Source organism: Artemia sp. Qi Xiang Cuo, chromosome 19 (assembly GCF_049724085.1).
Source record: "Artemia sp. Qi Xiang Cuo chromosome 19, ASM4972408v1, whole genome shotgun sequence".
Taxonomy (NCBI): domain Eukaryota; kingdom Metazoa; phylum Arthropoda; class Branchiopoda; order Anostraca; family Artemiidae; genus Artemia; species Artemia sp. Qi Xiang Cuo.
Genome location: NC_142812.1, coordinates 46,944,468 through 46,965,053, shown reverse-complemented (window position 1 = coordinate 46,965,053; position 20,586 = coordinate 46,944,468). Strand labels below are relative to the sequence as shown.

Sequence of the window (20,586 nt, the reverse complement as noted above, 5' to 3'; positions counted from 1 at the left end):
ATCCAACTGCTTCAGTAAAACCCAACTTCTCCATTATCCGGTAAGCTCTATTCCATTCTACCTTCCAATCCTTTCTACTTTCCGCTAAGAAAAACCACCTCCTCCCTGTAAAGCTCGTAGCTGTGCCCGGACAAAAATTAACACTCGTACAACATTACTATCAATCAGTGCAGACTGAATCCTTTAATTTTGCCTCTTTTTACGTCTCCTTTTTTCTTTCTTGCCCTTCCTGTTTTTCATAGCAAGAACAAAAAAAATGGCATTTTCAAACTGAATACTAGTGGAAATGAACACTAGTGGAACATATTAATAATCCAAGTCCCCGCCCAAAGAAAGACATGGAAGCACTTGATACTGGGCAACCATATATATTTTTCTTAAAAAAAAGAGGAAGAAACAAGTAACCAAATTATGGCCAATCTCTTTAATGAGAATAAGAATAAATATGCAAAAAAGAGTGATAATAGCAAAACAAAAAAATATCTATGGACCAAAACCCAAAGAGTTAGTTTTATACTGTTAGTTCGAATTGCAAAAGCTTGTACTGAAATGTTATTTCTAAACGGACCATATCGGGTGGTAACAACTAGTGAAACTGAACACTAGCGTCTGTGTTTTTAGCCTGAATTTTCAAATTATATACTCTTTCCGGCGCTGTTTTGTATATCCAACTTTTTATCAATTTCGCAGTAAAACAAACAAATCATCTCCAAGTGTAAATGAGGGTCCAACACTTGGTTTTACGTATTGAAGCCTCACTACGTACGTTAAATACAAACTTTTTCGTAACTCTTATCTCTTTTTTAGTTCTCTTTACTTTCGCAGTAGAAATGAATGGCAACTGAATTCCCATATCTAGTTTTTAATACTGAACTCTAATGTATCGAGCCTTTCAAGGAAATGTGCGCGCTTCAAACTTCCAGCTCGTTTGGCACACTCTATGGGCCTCATTTCTAAAATCTGAGGATTGGTTCCCACGACAACTCCTTCGATACGAAGTGCCCAGGTCTAAAAATCAACAAAAAAAATATAATACATTATACCCACTTCGATCTTTACTATAAAAATGTCAAGCCTTCCAATCCCTTTCGACTATTAAAAAGGGCACTGGACCTTTCGATTTCCAATCGAATGAGCCCATTTGGAAACGACAACGCTTTCTATAAACACATTATATGCCCCGAGGGCATAAATTACAACCCTTACCGAGCCCTTTTTGAGTTTCTACGACAACGCTTTCTATAAACACCTTTTATGCCCACAGGGAATAAATTACAGCCCTTACCCTAAGGGCTGTTAGGGTGGTTGTCATTCTTTAAGACCTAATTTCCAGAACTTGAAACTACGTTAAAAAACATAGCTATCTAAAAATTTTGATGGGATGTCTGTGGGTGAATGGCTGGCGTGAGACGGGCGGTAGTCGCTGTCCAATCACTTTCAACTATTAACAATGACCCTAGCCTTTTCAATTTGTAATTAAATGAGCTCTTTTGAAGTTTCTATGACAAAACTTTCAATAAAAATCTTATATGCCCCCAGGACATAACTTACAACCCTTGCCCTGAGTGCTGGGGGGGTGTCATTCTCATAGACCCAATTTCCAGAATTTTCTACTACGTTGAACAAAATGGCTATCTAAAAATTTTGATTGGAAGTGTTTGGAGGAATGGTGGGCGTGAGAGGGGGTTTATTTACCCTCCAATCACTTTCAACCATAACATAGGCCAATAGCCCTCTCAATTTCGAATTCGATGATACTCTTTTGAAGTTTTACGACAACTTTATCTATAAGAACTTTATATGAACCCAGGGCAAAACTTACCTTTGCCCTTGGAGCTTTGGAGGGTTCTTCATCCTTAAATACATAATTTCAAGAACTTACAACTACGTTTAACAAGATGGCTGTGTATAAACTTTGACTGAACATTTTTGAGGAAATAGTGGCCATAAGAGGGGGGTGAATTATTCTCCATTCACTTTCGACAATTAAAAAGGGTATTTTCAATTTCCGATCAAATGAGCCCTTTTTGAAATTTCTACAACAAATGTCTATATAAACTTTATATGCCCCCAGAGTATAACTTAATACCCTTGCACTGAGGGCTCTGAGGGGGTTATCATCGTAAAAGACCTAATTTCAAGAACTTTCAACTACGTTGAACAAAATGGATATCTCAAAATTTCGATTGGATGTGTTTGGGAAAATGGTGGGCGTGAGAGGGGCGCTAGTCGTTCTCCAATCACTTTCAACTATTAAAAAAGGCCCTAGACCTTTCAATTTCCAGTTGAATGATCCCTTTTGAAGTTTCTACGCTTTCAATAAAAACCTTATACGACCCCAGGGCATAACTTACAACCCTTGCCCTGAGGGCTGGGGGAGGGGGAGGAATTGTCATCCTTAAAGACCTAATTTCCAAAACTTTCAACTACGTTGAATAAAATGGCTATCTAAAATATTGATTGGTGTGTTTGGAGAAAAATTGGGCGTGAGAGGGGTGTTAGTTGCCTTCAAATCACGGGCACTAGCCCTTCAAAGGGCACTAGCCCTTTAAATTTGCAATCGAATAAGCCCTTTTTCAAGTTTCTACGACAAAGATTTCAATAAAAACCTTATATGCCCCTATCGCATAACCTATAACCCTTGCCCAGAAGACTGTGGGGGGAGTGTCCTGCTCAAAGGTATAATTTCCTGAACTTTGAACTGCGTGGAAAAAATGGCTATCTCAAGATCTTTATTGGATGTGTTTTGGGAAATGGTGAGCGGGGAAGGGGTGTTAGTTGCTTTTCAATCACTTTCAACTATTAAAAAGGGCACTAGCCATTTCAATTTCCAATCGAATGAGCCCTTTTTGAAGTTTCTACGACAACGCGCTATATAAAAACCTTATAGGCCTTCGGGGCATAAATTCACACCCGGTCCCTGAGGGCTGTGGGGGGGGGGTTGTCAGCTTCAAAGACTTTCTGTATAGAACATAAGAAAATGTTGAATAAAATGGCTATCAAGGTTTTGATTAGAGCGGGTCTGGGACAAGGTAGGCGTGAGAGGGGGGATAGCTACCCTCCAATCAATTTCGAATATTAAAAAGGCCACTATCCCATTGAATTTCCAATCTAATGAGCCTTTTTAAAAGTTTCTACGACAGCGCCTTCAATGAAAAACCTTATATGCCCCCAGGGCATAACTTACAACCCTTGCCCTAAGGACTCTGGGGAACTGTCCTCAAAAACATAATTTATATCTAGAAATCAACTACGCTGAACAATATGGATATCTCAAAATTTTGATTGGATGTGTTTCGGGGAATGGTGGGCATGGATGGGGTTTTAGTCGCCTTCCAATCACTTTCGACTATTAAAAAGGGGACAAGCCGCTCCAGTTTCCAATTGAATGAGTGCTTTCCAAAGTTTCTACGACAACTTCTTCGATACGAAGTGCCCTGCTCTAAAGGAAAAAAATTAATAAATAATAAATTGTGCCAACATAGTTCTTATATGCCCCCAAGGCATGCCCTGAGGGTTGTGGGGAGTGTCCTCCTCTTTACTTAGTCCCCGTTTCTTGGCTCGGTCTCGAGTATCCCCGTTCTTTACTTAGGCAGCGCGATCGTGCTGCCTATGATTTATACAACAACTTTCTATATAAATCTTATATGCCCCCAGGGCATAACTTACAACCCTTGCACTGAGGGCTCTGAGTGGGTTATCATCTTAAGACCTAATTTCCAGAACTTTCAACTACGTTGAACAAAATGGATATCTAAAAAATTTTGATTCGATATGTTTGGGAAAATAATGGGCGTGAGAGGGGCGTTAGTCGCTATCCAATCACTTTCAACTATTAAAAAAGGCACTAGCCCTTTCAATTTCCAATTGAATGAGCCCTTTTGAAGTTTCTACGACAACGCTTTCAATAAAAACTGTATATACCCCCAGGGCATAACTTACAACCCTGGCTCTGAGGGCTGTGGGGAGAGTGGTTGTCATCCTTAAAGATCTAATTTCCAAAACTTTCAACTACGTTGAATAAAATGGTTATCTAAAAATTTTGATTGGATGTGTTTGGGAAAAGGTGGGCGTGAGAGGGGGTTAGTTGCCCTCAAATCACTTTCGAATATCAAACAGAGCGATAGCTCTTTGTATGTCCAATAGAATGGGCCTTTTTTGAATTTTTTACGACAAAGATTTCAATAAAACCTTATATGCCCCCAGGGCATAACTTACAATCCTTGCCCTGAGGGCTTTGGGGGACTGTCCTCCTCAAAAATATATTTTCTATCTGGAAATCAACTACGCTGAGCAAAATGGCTATCTCAAAATTTTAATTAGATGTGTTTGGCGAAATGATGGGCGTGGGGGGGGGCTATTTGCCCTCCAATCACTTTTGACTATTAAAAAGGGCACTAGCCCTTTGAATTTCCAATCGAATGAGCTTTTTTTGAAGTTTCTACGACAACACCTTCTTTAAAAACCTTATTTCCCCAGGGCATAACTTAAAACCTTTGCCCTGAGGGCTGAGGGGGAGTGTCCGCCTCAAAGACATATTTTCTATCTGGAAATCAACTACGCTGAACAAAATGGCTATCTCAAAATTTTAATTGGATGTGTTTGGCGAAATGATGGACGTGGGGGGGGGGGTTAGTTGCCCTCCGATCACTTTCGACTGTTAAAAAGGGCACTAGCCCTTTGAATTTAAAATCGAATGAGCATTTTTTGAAATTTCTACGACAGCGCCTTCTTTAAAAACCTTATATACCCCCAGGGCATAACTTAAAACCCTTGCCCTGAGGGTTGTTCAAGATATAATTTGAGGTAACGGTCCCTTAAATCCCTGGTCAATTGCTTTTAAAATGTGTAAATCAGTAATTGTACGTTGATTAGTACCGTCCTACGTTTAAATTTACAATTTCAATTTTGAATAGAATTTAAATATACTTAAAAAACTGGCGATGAAGAGTAATTTTAGTAAAAAGTCCTTGTTAATATAACTAATAAAGAATTTCAGTTGGATGAAAAGGAGTATTATTGTTTGTATGGATGGAAATTCAGTAAGACGTTTGATCTTCTTCATAACTGAAGCCATCGCAACCTCTACAACAGGATTTTCTTATCGATAAATACATTACATACATTCGTTTAAATACATTGAAGTACTCCATATAAACAGAAAAAGAAAAATATTACCATTTAAATTTTCTGAAAACTAAGTTCCTACTGCTTAGAAAACTAAGCAGTATTTACCACCCCAAAGAAATTTTCTGGCGGGGCTGATGATAACCTGCCTTGCCTTTTCCACCTGTGTGCTTCTAGATATGGGAATATAACATTTTAGCTGTATAGAGAAACATTTTAATTAATTCCTACTCCCCCCTACCTCTTTCCACATTTATCTGAAGCCTCAAGAAGATTAAACACTTTGGCCATTAAAATGTACTTTTTTAGGAATCTGTCATACCCCTACCTAAGCAATGACTCACCCCTCTTCATTATAGTTTATCCGCAATTACAGATCACCAAACGTAGCCTTATTTCATTAAAAATAAAGCGAATCAACATGGTTGAATCCAGTACTACCACCGTTTGGCATTATTTCTTTTGCAACTTGGAAGCCTAAAATATAGATATTGATACTTATAAATCAATTAGCTTCTTAGATTTTTAAAGTGATTGCAAATTCGTCCTCTTCGGGGTAAAGTCGTAGTTTGGTGCCCTAAACCCCCTAAACTGTCCCCCAACCACCACTGTTACTTTGGCTTTACCCCCCCCTCCAGAAAATTTTCTGCCGGCGCCCTTGTTTCTGAAACTTTCAATTTAACACCCTTAGGCGTTCCTGAAATATTGCACAAGCCCTCTTTATCATTTTGAATTATCTGTTTAAATTATTGTCAATTTGCATTATTTACGATTCTTCGCCCAAGGGTTTGGGGATCATGTCATCCCCGGAGGTATTTCATTGGACTCTTTGACTATTTTGAACAAAATGGCTGTCTGAATTTTTTTTCAAATATCTTTAGAGGTTACAGGGAGATGAGTATCGAAAAGGGGCAAGACGACGGGCTGGATTTCCTTCAATCACTTTCGATCCTACAAAAGGGCACTAAAACTTCCAATTTCCTACCGAATCCCTCCAAACTTTCTGAGAACAATCCTTCAAAAATAACAAAAAATACGTTAAAGGTTTATGGCTCTTTACGACAGACAACGCTAGAGCGCTGCTTCAGATTCAAGAACTTTCTAGAATACGGAGATTTCTGGTTTTTATATCCATTTATGCCCACATTTTCTTATCATATAATTACATTGATATTAATATTCATATCAATGTCTTATCAATGTATGACTGATGATGCCGAATCTTGCTGAAAGTAAACTTTCATTTTGTTTATTGATTGCCATCTGAATACAATGGCGTAACCGTAAAGCCACGTGAGCCATAGACGTGGCTTCGTAAGACAGTCAAGACTTTCCAGACCATAATTTGTAAATAAAAACTTCAGAAAACAAAGGTGAGCTTCCATGGAGCTCTGAAGTGACACCTGACCATCCCTAGGGAATCTTGATAAAATGTCCCTAGGAATGTTCCCTAGGGAAATCCTTAGGGAATGTTCCAGCTTCTTTATGCACAAACTTTCATCCTAACTGCAATCCTAACTTGATTAACCCCACTTTTTAAAGGACTTTCGAATTTTTCAATAGATTTCAGAGGCTAATCATCATTAAAATTGCTAATTATTCAATTAGGCTAACTCAATTAGTTAGTTAATCCTTAATTAGGATTTACCAAAGGCACTAGATCCTTTTGGTGAGCTTTTTCACATCTTTTTCTAAATAGCAAAGGTAAGCAATTGCCTACCTTTGCGCAACAATTTCTCACCCTTTAAGTACAAACTAAATAAAACAAGTTAAAGAAAAAATAGACAATTTACCTGATCTTCCATAAGGGATACCAATGGCGAAACAACAAGCGTTAAAGCAGGCTGCTTCTTCCAATACAACATAGCAGGAAGTTGATAGCAGAGAGACTTTCCAGCACCAGTGCTTAAAGTTAACAATGTTGACTGACCACAGAGGATCCTCATTACAGCCTCTTTTTGTCCTGGTCGGAATGAGGAATGGCCAAATTCGGCAAGTCCCTTTGAAATTTCGTCAGGGATATCTTAACAAAGTAAAAAAAAAATTAAGATTAATAAAATTAATGCTATAAAATTAAATGATTTTTCGCTAATGCGAAACAAGGTAGTATCTTATTCTTCTTTTCTCTATTCTTTCGTTTTCGTAGACCAAAAAATGTTCAGGAGATACAAGGAAAAGCAATAAACTACTTCAATTACAACCCTAAATCCATGGCTTGTCATATTTATCAAAAAAGCTATATCAAGTTGACTTTTGTCTAAGGAAAAGCAACCAACTACTTCAATTACAACCCTAAATCCATGGCTTGTCATATTTATCAAAAAAACTATATCAAGTTGCCTTATGTCTACAAATTGTCTAGCAATGATCACTCAAAATAAATTCTTCAACTTGTATTAATATTGAAAGATAGACAGATAGACCTTGAAGTATTTCAAAAGATGATTTTATAATTAATTTGTTCTTGTTTTCCAACTCAGAATAGGATTTCGTCTGCTAAGGGATTGTTCTGCTAGCACTACAATGGTATTGTAGCATTATTCCGCCTGAGACAGACACCATGGTAAGTAATTCTCTTCCATCCTGTCAGGGTACATGAATTGGAGGGGGAAGGTGGGTGGAGTTCTTTCTGCTAAATTCATCCTATTACAAGCTTAACAAGGACAGAAAGCGCATTTCGTCAGATATAATGTTTTTCCTGAAGTAAAGATGGTCAAACTCATTAAGCCCCTTAATACTTCGCACCTACGCTTACTGCACCGTGGACGCAGCGTTGTCCCACCTATAGCCAAAACATTATGAAAACCTTCTCCTACATCACGCCCTATTAAACACTTCCCAATGACAGAAATTTGATTTTACTAGAAATCTGACTTTTTTTTCTAGAAAGAAGAACGTCTGGATGTAGGAAGCACCTATAAAACTTTCTATGTTTAACATTTAATTTATACTTAAGTTAATTTAATATATATTTAAGTTGATAGTCTACTTCCTATATTTGAGTTAGTACTTCCTATTTCTATATATATGTTAGCCTATATACAACTTCCAGTGGTGACCCTGAAGCAGAAATACGCACCAGAATGCTCTTGCCAACGCAGCTATCCAGAGACTTTGACTAGTCTTATAATCCACAATATGCTCTAAGAAGCTGAAAGTCAGGCTGTTACAGAGCAATCATTTGCCTGTTCTGAGTTACTCTATGTGAAATGCAAACATTCAACAGCGGAACAGGAGTAACGCATTACTGTTTAAGAGAAAATTGCCAAAAACGGATCCTATGAATCAGCTGGAGGGACAATGCCAGCAACAGCGAGGTTCGTACCCGAACAGGCAAGCCAGACATCACCTCCGTTGTGAGACAAGGAAGACAGAGATACCTTGGGCATATCCTCCTCATCTCAGACTACAAACTTCCGAGATTCTCTTCTGCTGGCAACTGGAAGGCATCTGTCACCACGAAAAAACATAGATCACGCTCCATAGGATGCACAAACGTGACAGAAGAGCCCATTTGAGAAGTGTCATTCCAGAGCGGGAGGATATATTTGCAGCGGCCTACTTGAAGGAAAATTGGAGGCAACCTTCTGACGCCCTGTGTGCCTCTGGAGACCCTGGAGGAACCAAGGTCTAAGGTAAGGTATAATACTTCATCTTATTACTTATCTTGGGCTTTTTTGGCCTTTCTCACTGGAAAAAATCTTTCTTTTTTGGGTGTTTTTAATTGAAAAGTTAAAAAAAAACGTTAAATTTGCCCCACAGCCTTTTGATACTGAACAATTAATTTACCCTCCCCCCTCCTAAAAACTCATGAATTTACGCCACTGAAAGAATTGTATATGCTTTGTTTTCGGAATCAGACATTCTAAATATAGAAATTATATTCATCAGTTTTTTTCTAGGTGATATTTTTCTAAATGAAGAAGGGTTAAATTCAGAAAGATTCCTTAATGAATCGTAACCCTAAAAAAGCTTAAACTTAAAAACCTTAAAACCTTAAACCTGACTTAAAATAGAACAGGTTTTTCAATATTTATTTTAGAGACCGAACATGCCAAAGACCAAAAATATATTTTATCAGAAGTGTTGTTTTTTCTGAATTAAGAATGGCTGAATTCAGGAAGCACCTTGAATAATTTATTCTGGTACAGAACCTTCACTTACAATAGCAGAGAACTGTATTTTTCAGATAGACGATATGCTCTATAAATTAAAGTACCAATGATTTTAATTAATAAATTAATGAATTAAAAATTATTAAATTAATTAATTAAAAATTAAATTATTAATTAATTAATTAAAAATTAATAAGTAAATTAATTAAATTTAATAAATAAATTAATTAAAATTAATTAATAAATAAAGTACCAAAGTGAAGATGAAATATCACTGAATAGGTTAAGCGGAAACTTAAACAACCATATTTCTTAGAAAATTTGGAAAGACACGGAAATTGATTAAAGAATGATTAAGCCCTTAATATGTAGCCACGTAGCTATGCAGCTATGCATATATGTTGCTATGCAGTTCTTGATAGTAGAGGGCACCTAAGTGAAAGAAAGAGAAACGTGGGTTAAAAATCAGCAGAAGGCACCGAATAGTTTAAGAAGGTGCAGCTGACCTTTGAAGGTGCAGTTATCTTTGGAAATCCACCTATTTTTAAAGTTTCAATTTCTATGAACAAAGATCGTTTCCAAATTAAAATAATTTGGTTTGGCTTATCATTTTCGCGGCTGAATGGGACAACACTGGTGAATATGGGGTAAGGCTTAAATCAATATCTAAACTTGAAACAATCAAAAAAAAAATATTAGAAAACCGCGGTTTTCAGTCATGAATAGACCTTTGATGGGTCCAAGGTACAAATAATGTCTTATTCTAGACGCTTGGTACTTCAGACAGAAAGTAGTGTGAAGCGAAGTACCAACTGAAGTACCAAGACATTCTTGTATCAGACAGAAAGTAGATCTTTTATCTGAGAGCTTGCTTTTTTCTACAAGAATAGCTGAATTCGTGAAGCTTCTTTACCATCAGAAACCAAGAAACCAAGCTTAAAAAAGACATCAAAGCAATGTCAACATTAATTTTTTTCTTAAATTAAGCCTACCAAGGACAGAGTATAAATTGTGTCTGAAATTTTGCTTTTTCTTTATTGAATATAGGCTGAATTCAGGAAAAGCCTTTAACACTACAAAAAAGCAGTTTCGAAGCACGCCCCCTCCAAACAAAATGGGGCACAAAAAAAAACAAGCCTCTTTCAAGGTCAGTTCGAGGTCACCTTTGGTCAGCTCAAACCAATAAGTCGAGTATGATAATAATAATAATAAAAAAGTAATTAATTTTTGAAGTAATACCTTAAGTAAGGTATTTTTTTTCCAAAAACCCACTGCCTTTCTATGACGAACAAATAAGTGTTCAAATGGGGATAAGTCCATTTATTAGACAGTGAAAACAGATACAAAAGTCTGGACATATCTGCTTATGCCGATCGCTGTATATGTAGTCGAAATTGTCGCAAATCTACTGATGACGATCGCTCTATATGTCTTCGAAATATCCAGACTTTTGTATCTGTTTTCATTGTCTATAAATAAACTTATCCCCATTTGAACGTTTATTTCTTCGTAAAAGTAATGATAATTGACTAATTGAGCCTTGAAAAAGAGAAAAACAATTGAGCCTACCTAACTAAAATCTTAAAAAAGAGAAAAATCATAAACACAAAATTCTTCGAAAATACTCACCCGGTGACTCTTTTAAGATTTCCCAGTCAAAAAGAGGTTCAACTTTGTTACTCCATTCTTTTCTGGCTTCTGAGATGGCTGAGACTTTTCTGGCTTCTGTCTGAGACTTTTGAACTGATCGGTCTTCCAGTGGGTTTTCTACACCATCATTGCTGTCACCGCTGAATTCAGCGAGCGTAGATCCTCTCACCTCCTCACTAACTTTTCTTTTCTTCCTTGTGCTTTTAGCATTTTCAATTTCACTGTCTGCTTTCCTTTTTACCCGCTTCTTTGTTCCTTTGCATTTGGGCGAGGGTTGACTGTCCACTTTAAAGTTATTTGTAATTGTTTCCAGGCTGTCACCAGCTTCATCATTTTCATAGTCCATTTCTTTGGGTAGAAGGCTTTCTCCGCCTAAAACAAAAACAATTAGGAAAGTGATAACTAAAGGTTTCAGCATAAAAGTGGATCAAGTCCAAACAATTACAACGAAAAAACATGACAAGTAAACGTAACGACGAAAAAACAAGACAAAAAAACGTAAAGACGAAAAAACAAGACAATAAAATGTAACGACGAAAAAACAAGACAAGAAAACGTAACGACGAAAAAACAAGACAAGAAAACTTAACGAAGAAAAAACAAGACAAGAAAACGTAACGACGAAAAAACAAGACAAGAAAACGTAACGACGAAAAAACAAGACAAGAAAACGTAACGACGAAAAAACAAGACAAGAAAACGTAACGACGAAAAAACAAGAATAATTACAGCCAGAGAGAAAAAGAATGCAAATAATTTCTTTAAGACCTCGGCAAAATGGTTAAGCGGAGGTCTCAATCGAAATATTGGCATCATCTTTGTTTTTGGCATTGTTTTCGTTTTTCATTGGCTGTGATTATCTTTGTTTTGTTTTTTTTTTCTTCAGATACGTTTTCTTGATCAAGTCCAAACAATTACGACGAAAAAACAAGACAAGAAAACGTAACGACGAAAAAACAAGAATAATTACAGCCAGAGAGAAAAAGAATGCAAATAATTTCTTCAAGACCTCGGCAAAATGGTTAAGCGGAGGTCTCAATCGAAATATTGGCATCGTCTTTGCTTTTGGCATAGTTTTTATTTTTCATTGGCTGTGATTATCTTTGTTTTTTTTTCTTCAGATACGTTTTCTTGATCAAGTCCATTTCGGGATATTTTCGTAGAATCAATAATCTAAGGTTAAGAGAAACTTTTTAGTGGGGTCACCAAATCTTTCATCATCAAAATGGTTCGTTATTTATCGTATTTGTCATCTTTCATTAATCCTCAAATAAGGTCTTTATTCCTGCATCAACTGAGATATTTTAATAACAGCTTAATGCTCTAGAAATAAAAGCTACCCTTGGAACCAAGTCCACCTATTACTCTTATCGTTTCCCTAAAAGATATAATTCTACTTCTACAGCCAACCTTAAGTAGGCCCTAAACGGTCAAGTGTTGGTATTTTCACTGCTTCACACTTGTAATTTGGGTTACTTTTGACCTTCGGCGGGGTTTCACGTCCATAAAATAGCCTTGGGTCCGCCCTTGCTAATTGTTGATTGTTAGAATGTAATTTTTACTTCAATTATTTGCAGATCGAAAAATTCCAAGATACGTACAAAGCCCAGATACATTCCATTCCATGGCCTGTTCATTGCCGTTTCATTTCAATCGCCATTTCATTTTCGCGAAATGGGCTGCTTAAGTACTTGGATTTCTTGACAGATTATTCAGAATTTGACTAGACTAAGCTTGACTGATGATTCAGAAAACAGAAACCACTCAGATTCTTTGGTCTTTGGGACTTAAAAAGGGCGAAGCTAACACATTTTGCCCTATTTTCTCAACAGGATTCCTGTAGTATTTAATGTACAATATTTAAAGAAATATCCTTACTTACAGTTTTGCTTTACCTACAATTATGCCCCTTTAGATTTTATCTTCATATAGAAATTATTGCCGTCCTTCCCTACATTTTTGTGAATTAGCCCCTCTTTCTTCGTTTGCTGTTTCATATTTTTATTTTTCACTAGTCGAAATTTCCGGATAACTAGTTTTTCAAAGAATACTTTAGCCATATCAAACTTAAGGCCAGCAGAAACAAATTTCTACAATAATTCAAACTAAAATTGACCTTTAAATTCCTTTCGTCCTTTCCTTGTCCTTTCAAGGGTTTTTGAAAGGACACAACAACGATATCTAAAAAACGGCTAAGGATGCGAAGTTGAATTTTTAAAGGCACGTTCAATAAGGGACGAAGGGCGGCCATCCATCCCCCTCTTGCCCTTTAAGATTCTCTCCTTAACACCGGCAGAGATCTTAAACAAGCCATTTTACTTGACATAGTCACAACTTCTAATAGCTAAGTCTTTCGGGATTCCAGGCCACCGCAATCCCCGGGACAAAGAATGTAAATTATGTAATTTGTCCATTTTTTTACATGCAGAATTTTTCATTAAGGAAGGGGGAACGTTTGATCCTGGATGTGTTCAAAAAGGCTAAAGGTATTGAGGCAAACTTTCGGTGAATGTTGAGGGGTGTTGAGATAAACCAAAGAAACTATATCTATCCAAGTTATCAAAAAGGCCTATCTGCAATCAGGGGCGTCCTGAGGCTCGTTTTATTGGGGGGGGGGCGATCTTCGTAAATTTTACCGAATCGCTACCTGATTTATGCCGAATTTTCTGCAGAAATTAAGAATTTTGCAAAATTTCGGCCGATTTTGCAAAATTTCTGCCGAAAAATTTTTGCCGAAGGCGAAAATTTTACCGAATGGGAAAAAAGTTGGGGGCAGCGTGCCCCTCCCCGCGCCTTCCCCCTTGGGACGCCCCTATCTGCAATATATTCTGAACAGGTAAGGGTATTAACTTAAAACTTTCAGGGCCAGTACTGCTACTGCTACTATTGCGTCTGGAAATGAGACTGGTTGTGACTATAACAGTGACTACTTCCAACTGCGACAACTTGTAACTGCAACTGCTTACAACTGCTACTACATCTAATTATAGCTTCTTTCAGGGATTGTCGACAGGGATGTTGAACTTTGAAACTTTAGTGTTGAAAAAAAATGTCACTTTAATGTTTTGATACTTCGATGAAACTTTGACATTGAAAAAAAATGATGTCGAAAAGGGGGATGTTGAAAAAATTAAACTTTGCCAGTACAAAACAATCAGAAATTTATTAAAAAAAACTTTTAAAATGAGAAATTTTTCAAAGAACACTAAACAGCCATTTTAAACTTAAGACCAGCATAAATGAATTCCTATAATAATTCTAACTCAAAATGACCAGAAATTCCTATATAAGAATAAATAAACCCCAAACCAAACAGAAATAAAACAAAATCATAGCAAAACAAGCATTAAACAGGTACTAATATAAATGAATGAATAAATCTTAAAGAGAGTAAACCTTAAATTGAATATTCCAATCAAACTTAAAACGAACAAAAACCTCTACAGGCAAGAGTTTTGCCCCCTTCTCTAACTGTAAAAGTCTAAAGCCTACTGCGTCATTTGCTATTTATTGACAACTTTCCAATGACTGTTCATTATACGTCTTGAATAGTAATTGGAAAGAACTAATAAAATTAAACTGAATATTTCACATATAATGATATTATTTACTGAAAGTTCAGCAGTTCAAGATTTTATTTCACTGTAATTTTTATTTCTATTTTTAATGGTGTAAGTACAAAAGCAAATATATGTAATATAATTCGTTTTCAGTAAAGCGCAAATGACGCAGTAGGCTTTAGAATTTACAGTTAGCGAAAGGGGCAGTAACAAAACTCTTGTTTGTTGGTTCGTTTTAAGTTTTATTTGAAAATTGGATTTAAATTTTACTGGTTTTAAGATTTATTTATTCATTGATATTAGCACATGTTGTATGTCTTTTTGCTATGATTCTTTATCTAGTTTCTGTTTATTTTGGGTTACATTTACTTTTTAATAGTAATTTAGGTGGTTTGGAGTTGGAATTATTATATGAATTTTCTTCTGCTTGTCTTAAGTTTAATATGGCTTTTTACTATTCTTGGAAAACTTTTATTCAGAAAGATTTTTAAATTAATTTCTGTTTGTTTTTGATTGCCTAAGTTACAGATGTTTCAACATTCTCCATTTCAAAATCAGATTTTTTTTTTTTTATATTTACTTTTTACCAAAGTATCAAAATATCAAAGTCATATTTTTTTCAACAGTAAGGTTTCAAAGTTCAACATCCCTCTCAACAATCCCTGAAAGTAGTCACAATTAGATGTAGTAGCAGTTGTAAGCAGTCGCAGTTACAAGTTGTCGGAGTTGGAAGTAGTCACAGTTGCAGTTACAACCAGTCTCATTTGCAGACGCAATAGTAGCAGCAGTAGTAGTGGCCCTGAAAATTTCAGGTTAATACCCTTACCAGTTCCTAAGATACTTCAGAAAGCCTTTTTGATAATTTGGATACATATAGTTTCTTTTTATTTAGCTCAAAACACCCCACAACGTTTAAGATCTCTATCTCACTCTTTAAGATCTCTATCAGTTTAAGGAGAGAATGTAAAAGGGCAAGAGGGGAGGCTGCCCTTCCTTCCTTTTCAACATGCCTCCCGACATACCGTTAAAGTTTCAACTTAGCACCCTTAGCCGTTCCTTAGATATTGTTGTCACGCACTTTCGAAAACTCTCCAGCATAGTGTGCTTTGATTTTGTTTGATATCCCCCTCAACATTTTCTAAGAGTTTTACCTTAATATTCTTCTCCTTTCTGAAGACTCGGGATGAAACATACCCTCCCCCCCCTTTCCCAATAACCAACCTTGTATATAAACAATGGACAACCTATATAACTTGCAACACTTGTCTCAGGGGCTGTAAGGGTTAAGTCATCCCCGAAAGTACTTTATCAACTATTTGGAACAAGATGTCCATTCCAAAATATTTTCTGAGGTATCTTTGGAGGGAGTATTTTCCTCAAAACAATCTGAAGGTTTAAACTTAAGGTCCTCAGCTGTTCTAGTGATAGTGCAGATACACCCTTTTGATAAAGAGGATGCACATAGTATCTTTAGATTTAGTTTAACATGCCCCTCAACAGTCCCCCAAAGTTTTACCTTAATTCCCTTAGCCTTACCTAATACCCAGATTTTTGAACACACTTAGAACCAAAAATTCTTCCTTTTTCCTAACAATAAATCATGTAAAGAAGGGCAAATTGCAAAATTTAAACCCTTACCCTGGGGCTATGAGGGGTATTGCATCACCGAAGGTATAGTTACTAGACCATTTGACTGTTTTGGACAAAATCACTTTTTCAGGATTTTGATCAGTGATGAGAAGATGGAGCATCTAAAAATGGCAAGGAAGGCTGGTTATCCGCCGATAGCTCTTCAACATACTCTGAAATTCACATTTTAATACCCTCAGCCGTTTCTTAGATATTGATGACACATCCTTCTGACAATCAGCACGCACATATTGTGTTTTTGTATTTAGTACCCCTCTCCAAAGCTGTGGGGGGTTATGTCATCCGCATAGGCATAGTTATTTAAGCTTTTGACTATTTTGAAAAAGAAGTCCATTTCAAATTTTGATCGAGTATTTTTGGAGGGATTGCCTCTAAAAAGGCATGAAAGGAGGCTGGCGGCCCGCCAACCAGTTTTAAAAGCCTCCCCCCACATGTCTTGAATGTTTCAATTCGATATCCTCCCCGTTCTTAAAATATTGCAAATCCTCCTTTTTGATAAACTGGATGCACACAGTGTCTTTTCATTTAATATAACGTACCTTCAAGATTCTCTAAGGTTTCATCTTAATGCCCTTCCTTTTCGAATACACCCAGAATCAAATATTTGCCATTTTCCTAATGATAAATCCTGCATGCAAACAAAGGACAAACTGCTTAATTTACAATCCGTGCCCCAGGGCTATGGAGGCATGCCATTCCTGGAAGTATACCTATTAGACCTTTTGACTAGTTTGAATAAAATGACAAATCAAGATATCGATACTTGTTGAGCAGATAGGGCACATAAAAAGAGCCAGTAGGGGAACTGGTTTCCTAAAATCTCTCTTTAGCATCGCCTCAACATAACTTGAAATTTTCTACTTAATGCCCTCAGTCGTTCTCCAGATATTGCTGATATTCCCTTTTCACAACTACAAACACATGGAGTGTTTTGATTGTGTTCGGCATCCCTTTCAACATTTCCTTAAAGTTTCTCCTTAATACCATAAGCCTTTTTGGAGACCAAGGATCAAATATGCCATATTTTCAAATAAAAATCATTATATGTTAACAATGAGCAAATAGCATAACTTAATAGTCCTTGCCCGGAGTCTGGGGAGAGGCGTGTCAACTCTGGAGGCATAGTTATTGGACCTTTGAACAATTTTGAACAAAATGGCTATCTCAAAATTTTGATCTGTCACATTTGAGGAAAAAAGGGCGTGGGTAGCTGGTTGCCCTTTGATCACTTTCGACTCTTAACGAGTGGACTAAAAATGTCGATTTCCAATAAACGTTTATACGACCACTCCTTCCATAAAAACTTATATATTAACAATAAGTAACTCGCATAACTTACGGTCCTTGCCCCGGGGCTGGGGGGATTCCAACCTCGGAAGCATAAATCGTTTGGCCTTTGGACTATTTTGAAAAAAAAACTATTTGACCGGATGCATTTGGGGGAAAAGGGCAGGGGGGGGGTTGGTTGTCCTATGATCACTTTGGAATATTAAAAAAGGAACTAGAACTTTCAATTTCCATCCAAATGAGCACCCTCCAAAGTTTATACGACCACTCCTTCCCAAACCCAATTCCAAGATGTGAACCAGGGTAACATTGAACAATTTACAGCCTTTGCCCCCCCCGGGGGGGGGGTTGTCAACCCATGAATTATTGTTATTTGACTTTTGGATTGTTTCAAACAAAGCGGCTATCTACTAATTTTGATCGGATGCATTTGGGGAAAAAAGGACGTAAGGGATGGGGGCTCCGTGCCCTCCGATCACTTTCTACTCTTAAAAAGGGCACTAGAATTTTCTATTTCTAATAGAATGAGCCCCACCTCCCACCCCCAAAGTTTATGCGACCATCCCTTCCATAAAAACCTTATATAGGGCAACTAGCATAACTTATTGCCTTTGCCCCAAAAGATGAGGGAGGATGTCAAACCCAGAACCATAGTTATTTGGCGTTCGGATTATTTTGAACAAAATGGCTGTCTCAAAATGTTGGTCGGAAGCATTTGGGGAAAAAAAGAGCGTGAAGGATGGAACTAGTTTCCCTCCGATCGGTTTATACTCTTAAAAAGAGAGCCAGAACTTACAGATTTCAAATCTAATGAGCCTCCTCCGAAGTTTATACAACCATCCCTTCCATAAGCTTACATGTTAACAATGGGCAACTTGAATAAATTACAGCCATAGCTCAGGGGGCTGTGGAGGGTTTTTTCAACCCTGGAGGTAGTTACTTGACCTTTGGACTATTTTGAACAAGATAGATATTTAAAAATTTGTTCGGATACACTTGGAAAAAAGATAGGCGTACGGGGGGGGGGCTCGTTGCCCTTCGATCACTCTGAGTCTTAAAAAGGGCACTAGAGCTTCCAATTTCCAACCGAATGAGTCCCCTTCGAATTTTTTACAACCATCCCTTCATATGAAGTGCCTCTGAAAAAAAAATAATAAATAACAAAACCTTGTAGCCTTACGGCCTTTACTATAGCCAGCCCTATAACGTTGGGCTACAGTTAAGGATTAATAAATATTGTTAATTAATTTATTGTTTAACTCAATTTTGGCAACTCTGCCATGAGATCCTGAATCTCGAGTGCTATTGTTTTCTAGACTGGATCTACTCATAGTTTAAGGATATTCCAGTAGCGACTTCTTTTTCCAAACATGACACACTTTTCATACCGCGCGTATAGACCCTGAGCATATACGTCAGAAATTTTCCATAAGCTCATCGTCATGTGCACATCGGAAACAATTTTCATTGCCGGTGAGCGAAGGCGGGGCATAATCTTGTGTGGTTTTAGATCTGTGTCACATATTTTTAATGGAAAATATAACCTTTGTGGCTACTGTATATTCTCTTTACTGTGGGATCAACTATAATACTGAACATTCAATCATTTCGATTGAATGTTCATACCGGATCGGTGTTGATTCGAGGGTTTCACACCTATTTAGAATACATTAAAATACCTTTAAGCGCAAATTCAAAAATGCTTGTGTTACCCTGGCAGAAACCAGATAATCCTTGTTCATTATTTATTAAATATCTATAAATTATATATATATATATATATATAATTTATTAAATATATAATTTTTATCTATTTAATAAATTATATTTATTAAATATATAGGTGGCACTTCCTTATTGCACTTCCAGCGCAATCTTATTTATTTATTGATCTTGGTTTTGTTTAGGGAGTGGGGTCGCGACTAAAAAATGTTGACAAACTATAACCAAGAAGTTAATAACCATAAAGAAAACTTTTGTTCAGCCTAGTTTATCGGAGGTGTTGTTATTTCTAAGACATTTCTGGTTTCTATAGATAGGTTTCTAAAAGTAGAGAGAATATAACACTAGAAACCTAACACCACCTAGTGTCTCTAACTAAAAACTTTTAAGCTGATAGTCTTTTCGACAAATTCTAATTTGTAATTTCAATTGGTGGTTTCAAGAAGAAAAAGATTAGCTGTTAAACTTGATACAGGAGAGGAACCTATCAAAAATTGTGTAAAAATTGACATCTTTTTCGAAGAATATCTTTAGTGTAAATAAAAAACAGAGCTTGCAAAAAAAAAGAGGTTTTAGTAAGTTTAACGGAATATTAATTTTTTTTTCTAACCTACTAACTTCTTCTCCGAACCTCCAGGTTAATAAAAATTTGCAGCATTAATCATAGGCACTGCAAGAACATAATTTGCACTTTACTGAAAACAAAATACATTTTAAATCTATTCACTTTTTTTTACTTTAATAAATAAACAATTATTAAAACTTTAAGAAATGTTTTTTTGTTTTGTTTTTTCAGTGAAGTTCAAATTATTTTGTGGTCTTGAGAAGGCATAGGGGCTATCAGTCCTATTTATATTAATTTTTGCTCGTTTCTAGTTTGACTCTGCTATTTATTGTAATTTCTGTTCGTTTTGAGTTCCATTTATTTATTGATAGTGATTTGTGGTAGTTTTACCTTTGGAATATTACTTGACTTTATTTTTGCTCATTTTTGGTTTAATAGAGCTCTTTACTTTTCTTTGAAAAAATTATCTTTTTGGGATTTTTTTTTTTAAATTGATCATTATAAAAACCTAAGAAAAATGCTAATTGTAGTTAATCTTTTCTTAACTCACTTGACTTATGGCTTTACTGGGGCTTAAGTACGTTTCTCTGTCCTCTTAATTATTTTCTTTTTTTTCAGACGTTGCACTAGGGCTTCTTCTATTCTGAAAATTCGATGAATATGGTGGCAGTTCGACGAATATGGTGGCAAGAAATATTTTGGTCGGGCGCGTGCCGTGTACTCGTCCTTCGAAGGTAATTTTTGGCAACTGGCTGTCTGACATTCCTTGAATGTGACTATCCAGCCGAGCTGTTGACTTTTAACCTGACCCACGATGGTGCAAGAACAAGGGAGGAGTTTACGAAGTTTTTTACTGGATAAGGTCGTCAATTGATAATATAGACCAGATCATAGCAGTATTAGTTTCACG

At 36.5% G+C, this 20,586-nt stretch overlaps 1 protein-coding gene across 1 annotated transcript in view; it reads right to left on the bottom strand.

The window, feature by feature from the left end:
* Positions 1–20,586, bottom strand: part of RecQ4 (RecQ4 helicase) — a 104,375-nt gene that overhangs the window by 55,351 nt on the left and 28,438 nt on the right. Inside the window, exons 4-5 of the mRNA XM_089105491.1 lie at positions 10,872–11,264; positions 6,921–7,150 (exon numbers count right to left, since the gene is read on the bottom strand). Of these exons, the coding sequence (XP_088961617.1) occupies positions 6,921–7,150; positions 10,872–11,264 (623 nt within the window). The remainder of the gene's footprint in view (positions 1–6,920; positions 7,151–10,871; positions 11,265–20,586) is intronic.